Here is a 16,708-nt window from a genome sequence, read left to right as displayed (position 1 = left end):
GAAGACAGAAAGAAAATGAAATATGCTTGACTTTTTTCCTGGGAGTCCTGAGGGATCCCAGATGTGGCCTTGACTGCAGTTCACGATGACACACTACACAGAAAAAACGATCAACTTTCAGAGCTGTTACATCCTGAAACCCTTGAAAATACTGAAAAATCTTGCTTTAAACAAGAACGCTGTCAGACCTCTCTACCTTCCAACTTAGACTTTTGCACAACTCACCATCTACACAAAACTCTGTAAAGACGCACATAGAAAAACATTGTTTTTGAGTTTTATAAAATGCTTCCAACAGTTGTAACTCTCTTCAGCTGACAGCTTGCTCTTTCTTGAGATGACCTAAATTCCATTGCACTTACACATGCAATGAGGGTGAAGGGAGGTATTAATATGGACTGGAAAGAAAACTGAGTGATCTGCATTTGTCAAAGAGAGCACAAAGAATTTTCTTCACAAAGAAGTGAGAGTAAAGCTGTGGAATTTAAGCCTGCTAGCATGCTTTTCTTGCCTGTGTCATTTATCCTGTTTAAGAAAAAAGAATGAGAAAACATGATTACCTAAAAAGTTACATCACTGTTCTGTGCAAATGTTGCTCAAGATGAGACTTTACCAACAGTTTAATTGGTACATTTTTGAGCATGCATTGTTTGTGCACAGTCAGGAGTTCCTCCAGCTATGCTGTGCTGTAACATTACCTCTAAATTAACCCACTAATCCTAACAGCCTGATCCTTCTAATCTAGTTAAATACCCACCAGTGAAGCACTTATTGCTGCAAGAGAACATGACTTAGCATTTTAAATCCTTGCTACATGTGGTCACAGTCCTGTATTTTCATCACTTGATGTATTTGTGTGTAATATCATTTCTTCACCACTAGGAGCCAGTATAACCTAATTAAATACATGTAGGAAGCTGTTTGTGTCCTTTTCCTTTGTGCAAAAAAGCAGTTAGTATTGTGGAGTATATCCAGAGGCCTGTGTTTGTCTTCGTCTTGTGCTGATGCTGACCATGAGGTGCTGCGGCTTGAGAATGACAGAAGGAGAGGAAGTTGTTCTGTTTGGAAACTGTTGCTCCTCTTCCTGTGACTTTAATATGAAACAGGCTGACATGCGACTGGGGGACTGAGCTTAGCTACTGGTTCAATAAACAAACATTGCGTCAATAAAGCATGTGAAATCAATAGGTGACTGTATATTTGTTATATCCAACATTTATAAATCCCATTCTTCTTTCCTTTTACACACTTGCTCAGTCCATATTTCTTCCTTTATCTACTGAATACTTTCTCCTGTACTTCATCACTGTTATTAAGTTTTCTCCCTCTTAACCTCTACCCTCCTTCACAGGTGGTTCTGGGTGAGTACTGCTGGATCTCCTATAAAGAAGTCCTTACTGCAGCCACCCAGCTGGGCAGTGGTTTGGCCGCACTGGGTCAGCGGCCAAAAAGTAACATTGCCATCTTCTGTGAGACACGAGCTGAGTGGATCATCGCTGCCCAGGCCTGCTTCATGTACAACTTCCCATGTAAGTGAATGACAAGTATCTCTGATGGCTCTGCACAGAATTTGAAGTGGGTCGGATTCAATCAGCAGGAGTTAATCTGATTTTATCAGTTTTTTAACAAAAAACATCTCAAATGGCAGACTTCCTGTTGAGTTTATGAAATGGGTCTAGAGGGTATTTTTTTTCTATAGGTCCTGACATGTTTTCAAGCTCCTAAGTTGAATGTGCTGCAGGGACTGAATTTTTCAAATATTGCAGGGGTTGCCACTGAGTCGTTCAACCACTCACTTTGACAAAACACTGAGATATTTTCTGATTTTTCCACTTAGAACATGTCAACCAAGCTTGGTGAATTTACAGGTATTTTAGGCCCCTATACCTCCTGTTCCATGGCCATCAACATGTCCCCATGGCAGCAGCATTATACATAAACCAGTGAGCTTTGTAAAGATGATTATCTCAATCTCTGGAAAACAATTTTAAAAATTACACAAATTACATGAAAATTGAGTGGGATAGTTTTAACATTGCAGGTTTTATAACATTTATACAAAAACTAACTTTGTGCTACAGAAACAAAATAAGTGCCAGAGATTTGGTACCCTTGCATAAGAACACTACAAAATAACACAAAAACATAAAAGTATGCAGTTGCTTTGTAAAGTGATTTATTGTATGAATGCTAAAAGCAGAATTAAAGCATTCTCCAGGTACAGACTGAAGCACTGAGTAGACATACTAAGTCTTTATTTTTCTCAAGTGATGTCTGTGTGCATCTCTTGGCATCTCTCAAAAAATCAGCAGACCCCAGCTGTATTTTGTTTTATTTTAAATTTAGAACATATACAGTTTAAAATATTCATCTCAATATTTAAAATAGCATCTCATAACACCCCCTCACCCACGTCTTACAACTGAGCCATTTGTTCAGGTACACAGTTAATTAGTTAATTAGCACACAGAATCTATTGCAGTCACATTGACGGATTGATTTTTAAGGGTGCGACATCACTGTCAAAAATAAATCTTTGAAATGCCACCACAGCCTGCTCTTTACTGAAAATCCCACAGCTCAACTGTGTAGACCACAGACTTATAGCATACTGATATGTTCAGGCATGGACTCAAATACACTTTGAGAGATTCAAGCCTTTCTGAAACTTTTATTTTTCTGTTATTAAATTCCTGTAGCTGGTGAGAAATCAAAAAAGCCACCACAGCTGCATCCCTTTAACTCTGTGATTCAATCGGAATGACTTGTTCTTGCAGTGGTCTCTTTTTGCATAAAAATTCAAGTCAATCTGATGAACTCTGATGAGTGAGTTCATCCTAGAAAGACCCCTTGAAATGACTTCTTTTTACCCAGTATTTTACAAAAAAGTAAAAATGGTGGACTTCCTGTTGACTTGGTGATATGGCTCTAAGAGTTTTTTTTTTTTTTTGGTCCTGGCCTGATACATATATCTGCCAAATTTCAAAAACCTAGCTTGAATGTGCTTTGAGGGTTGAATTTTTAAGAGATGCCAGTGAGGTATCTTGCCATGTTCACCAACAAAATTAATTTCAATCATCCTCAACAACTTCCTGTGTAATTCAGTGATATGAAGCATGTTTCTTCCATAAAAATGATTGATCTATGTAGAATAAAGTTGACAGCAGAATAAATGATTTTACTCTCCTGTGTTGTTCACATCCAGTTTAGGTTGTACTGTACTTTTACTCAGTACTTACTGTTTCTTTTTCCAGTGTGATCTTTCTCACTGAGCTTCTTTGAAGCCTTTTTTTGTGTTTGTGTGATCAAGCTCTGATGTTACTGGTTGGAGTGGACAAGCTGTGACTTGTAACCAGCTGAGACAGGAGAAGGTCAATTTGTCCCTTCTGCCTTGCTGTTATATAAGTGTCCTACTCCCCTCCTTCACTTCATTTTTTTTCTCTCAGTCGGTTTCAATTTTTTTTTTGTCTTGGAAACACTTGAATGGATGACAGTTCATTTTTATTTTACACAAGAGCAGCTTATCCACTTTTAGCCAATGCTCTTAACAAAAAGCCTTCTTTTGCATTGAAAATGTCTTTCTGCTTATATCACAGCAGCCATCATTTCCCCAGTGTTAAGAACTAATCAGAGTTATACTTTTTGCACAAGTAAGCCCAGAATAGGTTTTGGTATTTTAAAGCTATATAAGACAAGTACAAGGCTGGTTGTTATGCCCTTTCACTGGCCCCCACAGCTCAACTGTGCAGACCACTATGCTGAAAACCCAGCGAATCACCAGAGCTGTCAAGTTGAAACCTCCTGTCACCAATGTTTTATCCAGTTAGTCCCTTGAGGCCTTCGGGAGGCTCCAGTGTCCCAGAACCACCCCGACTCCCAGCTAGCTCTCACCATACACAATAACAACACCCAAACACTCATTTTCCTATCTACTCTACTGTATGGTCATCACAGGCCAAACAGAAATGCTACCTTCAACAGACCCAGGCTCTGTACATGAAAGCTCCAAGTTGTGACAGTGCCGATACTAGCTAACCCACCACATGGCCTCTAATGGCCCCTATACCAAATACAACTACTCATGGTGCTAACACCGAAAAACAAAAGAGTAGAGAAAACAGATACATCTGGACAGAAAAAGCAGAGCCAGGGTGAGAAGCCTGTTTGGGCTAAAGCTGGCCTCCAATGAATTACACTACCTCTCCCTAGTCCCCCTTTTTCTTGATGGAGGAGAAGAGAAAGGAAAGGCTGGCTGATTTAAAGACCACTGTTTACACCTAAAGCAGAAGGCTTTACTGTTGAATACAGAACAGTTACTCTTTAAAGACCATTGACATACATCACATTCAGCAAATGAAGACTGTGCAATATTAAATGTCCCCAATTCCAATGAAGTTTGGGCATTGTGTAAAAGGTAAATAATAAGAGAATGTAGTGATTTGTAAATCTCATAAACCTTTATTTTATTCACAATGGAACATAAACAAGATGAACATTTGACCATTTCATGAAAAATATTAGCTCATTTCAAATTTGATGGCAGCAACACATCTCAAAAAAGTAGGGACAGAGGGGATGCGACCATTGTGTAGCATCCTCTCTTCCTCTAACAAATGTAGGATTCTGCTTAACGGCTCTTTGTCTTTTTTTCAGATTTTTTGTTTATGATGTGTCAGTTGTTTTCTATTGGTGAAATGCCTGGACTGCAGGCAGGCGAGTTCAACACTTGGACTCTTCTACTGTGAAGCCATGCTGTTGTGATGGATGTGTTATGTGGTTTGGCATTGTGTTGCTGAAATATGCAAGGCCTTCTCTGAAAGTGACGCTGTCTGGATGGTAGCATATGTTGCTGTAAAACCTCTATGTACTTTTCAGCATTGATAGTGCCTTTCCAGATGTGTAAGCTGCCAATTCAATAGGCACTAATGCAACCCCATGTCAACAGAGATGCAGGCTTTTGAATTGTGCATTGATAACAAACTGGATGGTCCCTCTCCTCATTAGTCCACAGGATATGGCCCGTGTGGTTTCCAAAGGAATTTAAAATTTTTATTCATCTGACCACAGAACAGTTTTCCATTTAGCATCAGTCCATTTTAAATGATCTTTGGCCCAGAGACGGGCAGTGTTTCTGTTCATATATGGCCTCTTCTTTGCTTTATACATCTTTAACTTGCATATGTGGATGGCAGAGCAAAATGCATTCATAGCCAGTGATTTCTGGAAATGTTCATGGGTCCATGCAGTGAATTCCAGTAGAGTATCATGCCTTTTTTTAAAGCAGTGCCCCCTGAGGGCCTGAAGATCACAGGCGTCCAATGGCCTTCAGTCTCGTTCACAGAAACTGCTAACAGTAGGATAATCAAAGTATCTGTAATGTTACATTGAGGAACATTTTTTCAGAAAATTATTCCACAATTTTAAGATGCCGTTTTCCTCAGATTGGTAAACCTATACTTCTGTACTTGTACTTCTGGGAAGCACTTCTTCTCTAAAATGCTCCTTTTATACCCAGTCATGTTGCTGACCTGTTGTCACATAACCTAATTAGCTGCAAAATTCTCCACCAGCTGGTTTTCATTAGTACCACTTATTCCAGCTCTGTCTCTTCTTTTTTGAAATGTGTTGCTGCCATCATATTCAAAATGAGCTAAAATTTCTTCAGGAAATAGTAAAATGTCTCAGTTTTCAACATTTGATATGTTGTTTATGTTTTATTGTGAAACAGATATGGGTTTATGAGATTTTCAAATCATTGCATTCTGTTTTCACTAACATTTTACACAGTGACCCAACTTTTTTGGAATTGGGGTCGTATATCGGTGTTTCCCTTATGAGCAAGTTTATAAGGAAAAAGCTGCTGAAAAGGCGCTGTTAGCCTCACTGCACTTAGCATGCAGGGATACCAACATCAGGTAAATGTCTTATAGGCAGATACTTCAATAAGAGATGGGCAAGTCAAGGTTCTGGTTGAAGGTTGTTACTGCAGTTGTATTTTTATTGTCTGGTGTGGGTGCATGTACCAAATGCAGTCAATTTGTTATCAAGATGCCCAAAATGGATGTTACTGCAAGATACAAACCATCCCAAATATGTTATAAATTTCCACTTGTTGCATCTTTGACCTTCAGAAAGCAGTTTAGCTTTTCATCCAAAGAGATGCTGTCTTGATTTGTTCCTTCATGTATTCTTTTTTCTTTTTTTTTTTTTTTTTTTTAGGGTTTTTGTCCCTCTTTCTTTTCACATCCACATCAGAGCTCTAAGTTCCTTAATCTTTCTGATTATCCTTGAAAGACCTTTCATTTTCCTTGTGTGCTGGTGGTTTATGCTGCATTAAACTGTCACGCTCTGAAGATATGCTGAATGCAGGAGCCAATAAAGCAGCCTTATTAAGCATCATTCTTGCAAACACAAACACTGGGACAGTGGAAACCCTGAGGCAGGGGACAACACAGTGCAGAGGAGAGGATAGAGAGGAGTTAAAGGCTGGGGAGAGGGCTGTGGGGGGGAGAGAGCAAGAGAAGTGAGGAGTGATGGCGTCAGAAGCAGGGGGAGAGCGTCTACGTGAGCATCTGATGTTGACAGAGGCAACGAAGAGTCAGCCAAAGGCCCCCAGTGAACTCAAACACTTGGCGTGCCTTTGTGCGCTTCTGTAAATTATGTATTTACTGTTTATCACTTCACGGTCAAAATGTAAATGCTCATAGCTCTGCACAGCTGCCATAAATTCCAGTGAAAAAGATGTAACACTGCAGTTACAAAGCAGAAATTCTTCAGTTTAGGCTTTAGTATTTTTATACAGTGTAATGACAGTTTAGGGATTATATGTTCCTCTGCAGAGCTGTGGAAAATTCCCTCTGATACCCCTTTAGAACATTTGTTAAACTGAAGAACTCAGAGTTACTAAAGCTATAGCCTACTTTTGGACTTTTATTAAGCTTCCCGAATTAATGTATCCCCTGTGTGAGTAAGTATGCGTGGAGCTGGGGCCTGATCGAGTGTTTAGATCTCACGGCTGGAGGTGTCATGGCCCTCATTTACACACGCTGCAGCAGAGCAGGAAGTAAAGGAGCTCCATGACGCAAAAATGTGATGTCACTAAGCCATGTCCAATAAACCCATGCAACTGTGTCAGTGTAGGGACAGGGGGTTATAGGATGTGTCTCTGTATGTTTTTCTACCTCTCTTTCTCTTTCTCTCTGTATTTATGATTGTTAACTCTGATCAGTTTTCTTGACTTCTCTTTTCTCTTCCTTTGTGCAGTTTTATGCCTCTGTGTCAGAGATAACCAGGGACTGGATGCATTATATTTTCAGGTTGTCTATCCCCCCAGCCTTCTTGTAAAAATAAGAACTAAAGAAAACTTTAAGGGATTCTAAGATGCTGTGATTAGGTTTTGGAGGTGAAAGTAAGCATTGTAATTGATATAAGCATCATGCTTATATCCATTACCAATGCTTTGAGGGATTTTTTGTCATACTTTCAACAACTGCCACTCTGACTCAAGGCTGATTAGATCCTTCGATCCTTAAAAAGGAATTTGCAGGTTCCCTCTGAAAGTCCCAGGATGTGCATGTGCTCTAGATTCGCTTCCAGCACACATGTGCATTCTACGACTGCTTTTAAAATGATTCAGAAGAGCTTTTGTCATTTCTCCCTCATCAGAAATTATCAATGAAAACTTTTTTTCTGTTTAATTAGTACGCCTTATGAGTTGCCCTTTTAATTGAACAGTCCTCAATTTAAAACAAGAAGTAAACAGTGAAAAGGAGCAGAGCTGAGTGGTGCTGGTCTTTACTTGTCATACTGTGCTATTGTTTTTGTTGAGAGAGCCCCCCTGCTGGCAGAATTTGAAATACTTTAAGCAAAACCAATGTAGTTAGCATTCAGTGTCTGAAAATGTAACCTTGCAAAGCAGATGGATTGGCCAGATGCCATGACTGTCATAAGGCAAGCTGTGCAGAACCAAAAACAGTTTTGACCAATCTGTGTCATTTCAGAACGAGGCAGTCGCTACAAGCAGGGTTTTGTTGTATTGTGAGCTAGGATGTAGCTATAGTATAGTGGCAGTTATATCAAAATTGGATCACATTTCTTTATTGCTTTATTGTATCAAGGATTATTATAACAACACATTTGTTGTCATTGCATGGACTTTTGAGGCCTTGAACATATTCTGATTTGTAAGAAACTTTGCAGGTGCATCCAGTCTTGTGAAAACTTTGATCATTTTTGTGTCTGTAATGCAGCCATTCAGAATTGCCTGAATAGCGCTCACTAACAGTTTCCGAAGTTAACGCCCCCTCCTTTGGCTTGTTGTAGATTTATGAAGTTTTGTGAGCACATGCAGCTTGAGGAGATTTTAAAGAAAGGCCTCTTGAGCTGACACTCTATCTCCAACAGGAAATCCACAATTTGTAATAAATTACCTGAAAATTGACTATTTTTGGCCATTTCCAGGGGTCATTTCTGGATTAAATCATCCTCGAGATTTCATCCAGTCGACTTGTTCTTTGGCATACAGCTAGATGAGACATGAATGATGAAAAATTCTTTAGAAATTTAACCTTTGTAAAAGAGTGTGTCCATGGCAAGCCCTCAAATTTTCATATTTTTTTAAACAGGAAATAGTTTATAACTCAGCTGTGTATTGTCCAATCTGAGTCTTACTTGATAGACACTTCATGCCTGCACGGAGTCATATGGCCATATTTTATACAGAGTTATACTTTTCATCAGAGGCTGGCTTTGGCAGGGCAAAAAAGTCAAAAGGTGCCTATCTCCCCATAAATGCTTGAACAGTCATAATTGTGGTATACATCATATCTGAGACAAATTTCATATGCTTGACAGCAGTCCCACCCAGAACACATTCATATTTAAAATTTTCGTCAATTATTTAGTGATACCCTCTGGCAACAGGAAGTCATTATGCCTGAATTTCACAATGACCTGACTTTCACTACACCTGAATTTCACTGCATGGTTGGCCAAAAGTTCCCTAGAAGTTAATCTTACACATAATTTATGGTCAAAGATCTATGTCAAAAGGGGCTGCCACGGTGTTTTTTTGTGCGTCGTGCAACAGGAAGTAGAAATTTCAAATTCATATAACACTTGTAGACCAATGACACTTGGCAGGAAAATTCTCAGTGGCATGCTGAGATCATTAATATTCATTTTGTTGGGGGACGTTGCTCGTTGGTTCAGTTGGGCCCCCCTACAACATTTTAAAAATCAGCCCCTGCTGGGAGTTAAACCTAGTATTTTGAACTTTTATTTACGTGTATCATGTCTTGGACCCATATCATATATAAAACAGGAAGTCTGCCATTTTGTTTGTTTGGTTTTTTTTTTTGGGGTCTATATTTCCTGTATTTTTAGGAGTCATACTTGAATAAACTTGTCTGAGGGCATTCTTCCCAACAACTTAATCTTCAATTTATAGTTAGAGGAGATACTCTGGATCATGAATTATTCTGGACTTTTTCATTTGTCAAAGGGTGTGGCCATGGCAGCTCCTTAGATTTCGATGTTGTTGTTGTGGCCAGCACAAAAAATGGAAGCTGTGGACACAGGCCTTTCAACCTTTGACTGCCTGTCTGACATACATGGCATGCCTGTGTCTTCATGCTTCAACTTTGCATACTAATAGTTTACTGTAAATGTATGGTCAGGGCCAGATCTGGCAGAAAGCCTTAAAACTGTTAATTCTCTGAAATGGCATCACAGTAGTTGTTCGGGGTAACTAACTACTCCTGCCCCCATGTGGACATACTGTTTGTCTGTAAGCACACATACTAGTATCCATCTGATATACGCACTTCATCATGACACAGACGCATACCACTACTGTTCATCTCCCCAAAGAGCATATTCAGCAGTGAGATCTTCTGTCCCTTTGGCTCTGAGACTGTGCTAAGGCCTCCTGAGGAAGCAGATGATGTCATCAGCATAGGAGGAGCCATATCAGAAGCCTAAGGGTTGTCGGCAGATTGCACGTACAACATCAAAAGACTGTGTATAAGACATTTATGGTTAAAGATCAATCAAATACTGATAATTACTTGGTAATAACAACATTTTCCATTCCCTTATCTCCTGCCAGGAAAAAAAAAACACTTCATCTTCAGGCCTTGAAATCATAAGGATAAGTTTAGTGACATTTTTCCCTTGAATTTGGTTTAAACAGCTGGACGACTTTTTTGGGAAGAGGCTTTCAGACCTGGAGTGGATCATGGAAAAAACAATACTTTGCCTGCCTGTTCCAAGAATTATGAGTTCTCCTAAAAGGCCAGTAGTCAGTGAGTCAGTGTTATTCTTCCAGAGTGTTGATGATAATCTGTGCATTTATAGAATAAATCTTGAGATTACAGCCCAGCAGAATTGCAATTACAGCAGTGTAATTTGGAACAAAATGACAGATAACAACAGTATTGTATAAAACTCCAGCTTCAGGATCTCCTATAAACAGTGTCTTGGATCAGAGGAATGGTTTTCAAGTGGTGGGTCAGGATCAAAGTGGATTTTGTTGCTGCTGTCAGTGGGTTGTGGTTATATGCCTTTAGGTCTAAACATCAACATTAGATTTAAGTGTTTGAAAATTTTGGGATCTTTTAAAGATATATTTTGGGGCTTTTATGCCTTTTTTAGAGAGAAAGGCTGTGGATAAAGCCAGAAACATTGATGAGAGATTGGGGGAGAGACATGCAGGAAAGGAGCTATAGTCCAGACTTCAACCTGGACTTGAGCCACCCGCATACACAGAGCGCAAGCTAATATTTGGGCCATCTGCTCCCCAAATTTTTGGTTGGAAATTTTGGTTGTGGTTTCTCATTAAGGAGGTTGTACTGAGTTTTAAGGCTAAACCAATATAGAACTGCTGTCTTAGAGAAACTGCCACAAAGAGCTGCTTAACTTTAAACAGCCCTAGTTTGTATTTGGATTACAGTGTATTTTTGGTTTTGTGTTGCAGTAATCACTCTTTACTCCACACTGGGAGGTCCAGCCATTGCTCACGGATTAAATGAGACTCAGGTCACCCACATCATCACCAGCAGAGAGCTTCTGGAGACAAGACTAAAGGTGAGGATATGCACAGACACACCGTCATGTCATTCTTTTTTATACATATTCAGCTTTATAAGAGATGTCATTACCACTCATTACATGGCCATGGTCATGCATTTAACGTGTTTTTTCACTGTGTTTAAGTATCAGTGACTTCTTATGTTTGAGAGTCAGCAAATTTAAGTATGGAGAACAATTCACTAAGGTTAGTGGTTTTGAGAGGAGATAGCACCTACGCTAGGATTACGATTTAACCTTTCCGAATCTTCCAATCCTCCCAAATCTCAAATCTTACAATGTTTATTTATCTAACTTCTTGTCAAAGTTATGTCATTATTCTTATACTAACTAGTCTAAATATCTAGAATTATTTTTAAAGTGAAAGAAAGAAAGAAAGAAAGAAAGAAAGAAAGAACAAAGAACAAAGAATAAGGCCTAAATTGATTTTGATTTTTTGTGTTTTTAAGTAAATGCATGTTGAAGTTGGATGTTTTTCTGGATTTGTCAAATGAATTTTGCTTATGAAGAGATACTTTATAATCGACTTGCCAAGAGATTCGTTTTTGCAGGTTTTTGATGCACAAGATGCAAGATGTATCAATTTGCAAAGAGCATTGACATTTTGTGGCCTATCAGCATCTGTTTTGTTTATGAATTATAACATGACTTAAATTCCGAACTTAAGATTTTAACATCACGTCAAGCCTAATCAAAATGCAGTAACAATACACTATTCAAAAGACTAGGCTGATTGTCATGAATAAATACATGAAGGGTTGGTTGCTAAAAAAAAACCAAACGTGTCCTAGAATGTCCAATTTCTTTTAATCTGAAGTAAAGCTTTAAAAAAGAGCTTGATTTCATTTAAAAGACATAAGAGACTGCAACATTCTGTGACCTAAATGTGGAGTTTTATTTTGACTGCCTTTTACTGAAAACCCTCGGAACTGGAGCAGAGGGGCCAGGAATTGACATCGCCAAGTTTTAAAGTTCTGGGAATCTGTCATGGTTTTTGTCCCAGAAGAGAAGCGCATTGCCAGTGTCAGAGTCTTGGATGGCATCAAGTATTATTTTTTTTTGTGCTATGATGCTTGACTCTTGGCCTCAGCTATGCTTTTTGGGGGCTTTGTGACGAAAAAGAAGGCCTGGGCATTTGACAGCATGCCTACACAGTTATATGTGGGCAACAGTGTGGGTCCCATGTGGGTTTTCCATGGGTTCCATGATGGCTCCATGTGTGATTGCCCATGTGAACTGCAAGTGTAGATCAGCCCATATGAGTCCCATATAGGCTCTTTTGCAAAGACATGAATATGGTGTGCCTTGAGACTTCAGCTTGATTTTTGATGTGTTTTGGGCAAAAAATGTTTGAAAACCCCTAGTGTAGGCTGCTATCTAATGTGAAGACATGTTAACTAGTCCCATTCATGCACATACATACACCACCGACACAGCTGTGGGATTAATTTGGGACTACTTGTCTTGCCTAAGGACATATTGACATGTGACTGCATGAGCTGGGGATCGAACCCTTGACCTTCCTGTTGTGAGACTGGCTCTACCACTGAACAACAGCCACACTGGATGCCACCATTGCCATAAACGACTTAAAATCCTCGCCATATTGAATTAAATGTATGTAGAAAACATTGATGAATGTATTAGGTTGGTGGTTAGAGACTTGAAACCAATAGACTTATTCTTGTCTAATACTGTCAACAATAGGAGAGCAATTATATGAACTTTAGAACATGTCCATTATAATACCAATCAAGGATATAAGGAAAAGGTTTTAACTTTGCAAACTTTTTTCCTGCAATAAAGAGCTTCATAAACTAAGTAAAGACAAAGTGTGTCATAGTCATAAAAATAAGGAATGTGCACGTGCTGGATGTCAGATTCATCTGTGGCAAAGAATTCTCTGGAAGTTCATCTTCACTTTTATCATGTCTGCATAAACACAGCTCCTCTGCTTTATCTCACACATCCCCTCTCATCCCAAATACTGATGAAGATGGTGTGCTTTGATTTTATTAGTTCAGGAGACATCTGGCATTTGTCATGTGCAGGTGTGAGCACTGCATGTGAATGTTTGACATACTTGGGTTGTGCTCATGCTTACATTTTCTTGTCTGTGTTTAAGGCCATCCTGCTTGAAGTGCCCAAGCTGCAGCATATTATAGTGGTGGACAGCACGCCGACCTCATGGCCCAGTTATGCACGTGGAATCAGCGTCCACAACATGGCAGCTGTTCAAAAGCTGGGGGCAAAACCTGAGAATGGTAAGCTTGAGTATGTCTATGTATGGATGGGGGTTTGTGTGTTTAGAGATTCAAGGACATATTTCCCGTTCCTGGTATCTCACTCTCTTTACTCCAAAGCAAGTCAATCTTTTTAGTTAGGGCTACCCTGACTGATTGGAAACTGATCATTATTGGCCAGTTAAAATAAATATTGATGATTAGGTAGATCCAAATTGAAGAGTCACTAAACTCTAGCGTTTTTTTCAGAGATGCATTTATGTAGCTTCAATATCATTCTGTCTTTTATTCCTTTTATAAAATGCATTTATATCTGTTTCTGGCATTTGGATACAAGGTAATAATCCTTAATTCTTTGTGTTGGTACACCTCAATAAGTACTGAAGCCAGTTTGATATCCAAAAGCTCAGAGTGATACAAAGTATTCCAGGGATGTCTTCATCCAGATTGGATTGGCTATGTGGATACTCCCACCCACTTAACTGACAAAATGCATGGCAGTGATATATGAAGTCTTTATTATTCATACAAGCTCAGTAGTAAGAGCCCATCTTTCAGCTCCCCAACGGCTCTTAATTTAGTACCATTTTAGCTTTGTTTACATCTTTTAAACAACAACAAAAAGTAAACCACTTCTCAAAAAAGAGCTTACTCCTGTCATTTTGATAACAGCTCATCTACAGTCGATACAACACGACTAAGTTGTCATCTTGAATTCACAAGTAATTTCAATTTAACTAGCACTGAAAAAGATTTATTGGTATTCAATTGCTTCCTTGAAAAGCATGTTTAGATAGAAAGATACAAAGACAAGCTTGCCCATCCCAAAAGTGGTGGTTATGGAAAAAATTAGGGAGTAAGGGGCACCACTTGCCTTTAACTCCTAGCTTATTTGGCCCTGTTTATTCTTATTCCCAGTGAAATAGAACCACAGTAAGAGAGCCATTAAAATGATGTATAAGAGGTGGATTAGTAATATAGGGTCATCACTGAAGACACGCTGTTAAGTTCTGATAGGGATGCACTAACTTAAGTGCAGTCACTTAGTATCCAAGTCCCCAAAACACAAAGTTAATGCAAAATATAAACAAGACCTATGCTGCATTTTTTATTATTAGCTGTTATGTCATAAGATTTTCACCTTGCCTGAGTATGAAACAATGATGTTACCCAAGAAGACACAGGTTTGTGTATCAACCTTGTTGAAAAATAAATTCATTAATTAAAAAACATGGATTATAGGTGATCTAGAGCAGTGTTTGTCAACCTTTTTTCTGTCAAGGCATGTTTTAAGAATTTGAGAAATCTCAAATCACTCATGGCAAAATGTGTTGATAAAAACAGCCTGCATCTCTATGGCTGTTATAGAATTAACAAAGTAAATCTCCAAAGCACTATATTTTCTTTACAAAATGGTTGTGCAAAAAACATACAGAATGGATTTTTGTTACAACCTCATCACCAGTTTTTACTCATTTGTTGTGTTGTAGTGCTCACATGAGGCATAACCGCTACAGCCATTAGTGTAGTAGAATTATATTTGGCAAACAACAGCTCAGTTTTGTCCAGTCATCAGCATGTTTTGCTCCGACACTAAAGAGTAGTTTTATTACAAGCCCAGTGTCACTCATTTGCATCAGTGTAATTAACGTGAAGTGCAGTAATCAGGTAAAATGTGTGTCCTTTCCTCTCCTAGATTAATGTGTATAATAACAGCAATGTACAGCAAGAGACCCCGCTTTGCAGAGCATCTGCAGAGCAGCCAGTCTGAGGGCTCTAACACAAGCTATGAGCTTCAGTGGATTGAGTCGGTTTGACTTAACCTAGTGCTGCAGCTATTTGTATAATGACGGCCTAAACAATTAATGTCTAATCAATGATAAACCTGCTTTTTCACACAAGTCCTTCACAATAAAAGTATGTAGTTATTTTTCTCGAGTGCTTTTATTGTAAACATTCCCATCAGGAAATGTGGTTCTGTCAGTAGCAGCTTGGCACACCTCAGCAGGAGAGAAATGAAACTACAGGTACAGTTTAAAAGAAGTGAACACAGAGAGAATTATGGAATCAATGTTCTGTGATCCTAAGCTCAAACATGAGTTGAGTCTGTCATCGTAGGTTTTTTAGGGAGAGATGGGGGTTTTAGCACCTTAATATGGTTGTAAATATGTTATATCTTTAATTTGGAATACTGTGTTATAATACCATTACCACAAAGGAAGAAACATGTAATATAAGTTGAAGGCCTAATCACCCAGCTCTAGCCTCAGGTGGTTCTCAATTGAAGCAACAAAAGATGGCATTGAATGATTCCCTGTTCCTTCCTCCTGCTATGAAAACAATCTCCAATTGCTCCATACTCTTGATGATCTAGGCAACAAAATGGGCAGTTGATGGCAGAGGATAATCGTTTTCCATCACAAGTAAGCAGCACAAAATATGAAGGAGATACAGCAACAGAACGGCATCTTGCAGTTCCAGTCACACTTAAAAAGTATTTACAAGCTAAAATACTTCACTTTAAGCAAGAACAGATAGTCCAGCTTTATCTTGAGTAGTCATGGTGGGTTTTTCCTTGTAGGAGGGCTGGTTTCAGTCCCTTTAGGTCATGTGAATAAGGAAGTGCTCACATCTGTGTCAGATTAAGGTTGATATGCCGCTTATTCAGTCAGGGGATTAGATGGATGCGGAAAGATTTTTAACTCCTCTTGGCCTTTTTTTTTGGCCCTTTAGACTGACTAACCCCAAACAAGAGAAATTTGTGGTGTCACATGCAGATAAAGGAAGAAAAGTAGACTGAGGAGGGGAGGATGAAGGAGAGGCTTATGTTTACATACAACATAGATAACTTCACATGGCATCAAATCTGAGTTGTGAAAGAGGAAACGGGAGGAAGGGAGGACGTCCCATTGTGACTATAAAGTCCTTAAGTCTCCCTTCCTCTACTTTCTTCCGCCCTTTATCCTCTGTTGATTATTCAAGGGGCCTGCTGCACTTGCACACCATAGTTCTGTGTTTTTATTGTACACATTGAATTACAGAAAATAAGACCAGTCCCTTCTGATTGAAATATGTCCTTAAAGCACCATGGCAGTTTTGAAGAAGATTCTAACATTCACTGAAGTTTTCTTATTTGAGATTTTTTTCTAACCTAAGAAGAAACTTAAGAAAACTTTAAGTGCTGATTTGTTAGTTCCAAATTGTGTTACTGTATTTTGTTTGGTCTGGCTAAGCAAACCAAAAATGATATGACTTTCTTACTTATGAAGGAATATTACAGCCACTCTAAAAAAGTAAAATGAAAGGGATTTGTTAATTTTTCAAGGAAGAAACTCTAATATTTAGAATTTATGAAAATCATAATTTTACAAGAAACT

General features: G+C 38.8%; 1 protein-coding gene across 2 annotated transcripts in view; it reads left to right on the top strand.

Annotated features, from left to right (window-relative positions):
* acsl3a (acyl-CoA synthetase long chain family member 3a) overlaps positions 1-16,708 on the top strand; it is a 53,548-nt gene that overhangs the window by 12,505 nt on the left and 24,335 nt on the right. For both annotated transcript variants that reach the window (XM_041796989.1, XM_041796997.1), the window contains exons 3-5: positions 1,352-1,529; positions 10,976-11,085; positions 13,214-13,352. In XM_041796989.1, the coding sequence (XP_041652923.1) occupies positions 1,352-1,529; positions 10,976-11,085; positions 13,214-13,352 (427 nt within the window). The remainder of the gene's footprint in view (positions 1-1,351; positions 1,530-10,975; positions 11,086-13,213; positions 13,353-16,708) is intronic.

This window comes from Cheilinus undulatus, linkage group 2 (genome assembly GCF_018320785.1).
Source record: "Cheilinus undulatus linkage group 2, ASM1832078v1, whole genome shotgun sequence".
NCBI lineage: Eukaryota > Metazoa > Chordata > Actinopteri > Labriformes > Labridae > Cheilinus > Cheilinus undulatus.
Note: the sequence above shows the minus strand (reverse complement) of the source record. Positions and strands in the feature narration are given on the sequence as shown.